Below are 3,643 nucleotides of genomic sequence, written 5' to 3'. Positions count from 1 at the left end.
GGCGCCCTTCTGAACAAGGTCCCTGACCCGTCCTCAGACATCCCGTCTGTGTTGTCCCATCTGCCTCCTTCCTGGTCCTCCAGCCCAGGCCCCACCCCTTACTCCCGTTCATCTCTCACTACCTCCCAAAGGACTCTTCCCACCACCGTATCAGGTCTGAGCCTGCCCCGTTCAAAATCCTTTCAACAGTTTCCACCTTCAAAAACGTGGGCCCAGGTGCACCGCCCCATGTTCCAGGCTTTGGCGGGTCAGCCCCACTGAACAGCTCTCCCTCCTAGACCAGACTCGTCACACTTAACCACATATCCCCAAGCACCCACAAACACAGACCTACTTAACAACTCTGTGCCTCCACAGACCGTCCCCTCAGCCAGTCTGAACAGGGCTGTCCCTTCCAACCTGCTGGACCAAGAAGCCTTCCTTTCTCATTCCAGTGTAAAATACGTGAAGTCACTCGGTCATGTCCAACTCTTTGCAACCCCATGGACTGTAGCCCGCCAGGTTCCTCTGTCCAAGGGATTTTCCAGGCAAGAATACTGGAGTGGGTTGCCATTTCCTTCTCCAGGGGATCTTCATGACCCAGGGATTGAACCTGGGTCTCCCTCACTGCAGGTAGACGGTACCGTCTGAGCTACCAGGGAAACCCAGTGTAAATATATTTCGAGTTATACGTTCCCGTAAGGTTTATCTATGTGAACGACTTAAAACACTGGTCAACACACCATCCAGAAGCCAGATCAATGTTGGTATTTTACTGTGAATGGGGTTCATTATCAATAGAGCCCTCTTGCGTTACACTCTCCACATGGTGGTAATCTTTCTAAACTAGAAATCACTTCATACTGTCTGCTGCTGAAAACCTTCCCACTGCTTTAAAGATAAAAACCCAAACACTTACATGCACTCAAGACCCAGTGTGGCGACACCCCTGCCTCCCCCCTCACTGCTCTCAATTCTGAGAGCAGCTCAAGGTCTGTCTGGTTGGGATGCCACTGCCTCCACTGCCGCTGCCCCTGAGCTAGTAGCTCCTGCCTGTTCACCCATCAGACACACCTCCCAGCCAGGACCCAGGCTTCATGACGTCTATCTGTTAAAGGTACTCATGGTTCCCTGTTTTCTTTCAACTCCTAACAGTCTCACAAGAGTCAGCTGAACTGTTTGCCGGGTAAATGTTTGTTCTGTCTGTTTTTATTCATCTGAGCCCCACAAGTCCAGGGAAGGAATTTGATGGCGTCACCAAGGAAATTCCAGGCTCTGTCACCATGGCAGAACATGGTCATTGCCCAACAAATACCGACGAACTGGACTAGCTGACAGAAGAAAGGAAGAACGTTTGCAGAAACTCAGGAAAGGGAAGCTACTTGCCCAAGATCACACAACCCCTGTGGGAGGCAGAGTAAGAACCGGGACAGGCACTCAGATGGCTCCGGGGCCTGCCCGGCTTCTTGCAGCCTTGCACTCTGGGACGTGAGGTCACTCTCCAGATCCAGACTTGGCACGAGGAGGAGACGGAACAGGCAGGCAGAGTGGCGGGGCAGAAGGGGGTGTCGGTAAGTCTGATCTGGTCAGAAAGGCCCCGAGAGACCACGGTCGCCTCAGCCCCATCCTTCACAGAGAGTGGAGCGAGGCTCAGGAGGAACCCAAGACGGGCGCCACCGAGCCCGGACCTTCACGCCCAGTGCGTCTGTCTGTCCTGCGGGCTCTGAGGTCTCTGTAGGTCGCCTGCTCTGCTGGGGACCATGAGAGGCAGCGCCACGACCCTGACCTTCACCGCCCTTCTCTGCCTTGGTGAGCTTCCGAGAAGGGAGTGGGTGGGAACCCCTCTCCTCCCACATCTGGTCCCTGACGGCCCCAGGACGCAGGAGGTTCCGTGGGGACAGACTTTCTTGAGGGAGAGGGGAATGTCCTCAGCCTGGATCTGACCCCAGACCTCAGGGTGCAGAGCAGATCTGGAGCGTCCAGGACGTGTGGTGGGGCCGGGCGCTCACAGGGAACTCTCTTCTAGGGATGTGCTGGGGCCCGTGGAACCAGGGACAACCAGGTGAGCCCCAAGACCTCCTGCTTCCACCCACCACCCCTGGTCAGTGGGGAACACAGCGGGTCGGGGCCGCGGGTGGCCCGTCGGGGAGGGGCCTGGGTGACAGCTGGGGAACCTGGGGGAGAAGGCACCCTGACTCTTTGGGTCTGATTCCTTTCCAGAGGTTCTCTCCAAACCCTCCATCTGGGCTGACCCAGGCACCATGGTCACCCATGGGAGCCCTGTGACCATCTGGTGTCAGGGGTCTTTGCTGGCTGATGTCTACCATCTGTATAAAGAGGGGGACTCTGTATACTGGGAGGCTAAGGCCCCCCAGGGCTCCAGGAACAAGGCCTGGTTCCACTTTGCATCCTCGAGCTCAAGTGATGCTGGACAGTATTGGTGTGCATATCACAGCAGGAATGGCTGGTCACAGCGGAGTGACCCCCTGCCCCTGGTGGTGACAGGTAAGAGGGCGGGGCAGGTCCCTCCAGGTCCCTCCCACTGTGGGAGCCTCCTCACGGGCAGAGGAGCAGAGTGTGGGCTCAGGGGGCCCCTCCCCTCCCAGCGCACACCGGGGGTCACTGGGTGGAGGTCCCCCTTTAACACAGCCCCTCGCCCCCAGGAGTGTACAGGGCGCCCTCCCTGTCCGCCCAGCCCAGCCCTGTGGTGGCCGCAGGAGGCAGCGTGTCCCTCACGTGCAGTTCACAGTATGCAGCGGGCGCTCTGCACCTGCTGAAGGAGGGAGGCGCTGACCCGCTCCGACACAAGGCGTCAAGGAGCTATGGGAACCAGGGGCGGGAACAGGCTGTGTTCCCTGTGGGCCCCGTGACCACCTCCCACGGGGGGACCTACAGGTGCTATGATGCTCCCAGCACCCAGCCCTATCTGTGGTCGCGCCCCAGTGACCCTCTGCATCTCCAGGTCACAGGTGAGGCCCCCAGGCCCCTCTATTTCCTAGACAGACCCCTGACCTCAGCCTTATGCCCCATGAGCCCTGGGAGAGACAGGGGCAGGGACACTGGGATCCTGGGGCAGGACGTGGGCGGGAGCCTCGGGAGGGAGTGGGGACAGCTCTCTCTGCAGCCCCAGGAGCAGGGCTGGTGTGCAGCCCTGTGCCTCCATGCCCTGTCTGCAGGCCTGTCCCGGGCACCTTCCCTGTCCTCCCAGCCTGGCTTGCTCGTGCTCGCCGGAGACAACCTGACCCTCCAGTGTCGCTCAGAGGCCGGCTTTGGCAGCTTCGCTCTGACCAAGGACGAGGGGCTCAGCCCGCCCCTCCGTCTAGAAGGGCAGCAGAGCCCCGACTTCCCTCTGGGCGGCGTAAGCCGCGCCCACGGGGGCCAGTACAGATGCTACAGCGGACACAACTCCTATGCGTGGTCAGCTCCCAGTGCCCCCCTGGACATCCTGATTGCGGGTGAGGGGCCCCTGTCCTGGCCCATGTCCCGACTGTCTGCTCAGGGCGCTGGACGAGGGTCAGCCCTGGTGGTGACGGGTCCGGGGAGAGGGTCCTGGAGCACAGGCCCAGGTGGGGCAGGGGTCTGGGGGGGAACGTGGAAACAGGAGTGAGAGGCACGGAGATTAAGGAGACGCACACAGACGGGCTGAGAGGAGCTGGGAGGGTCA

General features: G+C 59.9%; 1 protein-coding gene across 1 annotated transcript; it reads left to right on the top strand.

The window, feature by feature from the left end:
* The first annotated feature begins 1,202 nt into the window (after positions 1-1,202).
* Positions 1,203-3,586, top strand: LILRA6 (leukocyte immunoglobulin-like receptor, subfamily A (with TM domain), member 6). Its single transcript, XM_010836899.1, has 4 exons — positions 1,203-1,788; positions 2,006-2,041; positions 2,200-2,484; positions 2,643-3,586. The coding sequence occupies exons 1-4, from the start codon at positions 1,740-1,742 to the stop codon at positions 3,584-3,586; spliced, it is 1,314 nt and encodes a 437-aa protein (XP_010835201.1). The 5' UTR covers positions 1,203-1,739.
* Positions 3,587-3,643: the final 57 nt, after the last annotated feature.

The sequence above is a fragment of the Bison bison genome, unplaced genomic scaffold, assembly GCF_000754665.1.
Source record: "Bison bison bison isolate TAMUID 2011002044 unplaced genomic scaffold, Bison_UMD1.0 scf7180017845713, whole genome shotgun sequence".
Classification (NCBI taxonomy): domain Eukaryota; kingdom Metazoa; phylum Chordata; class Mammalia; order Artiodactyla; family Bovidae; genus Bison; species Bison bison.
This window is presented reverse-complemented; position numbering and strand designations above follow the sequence as displayed.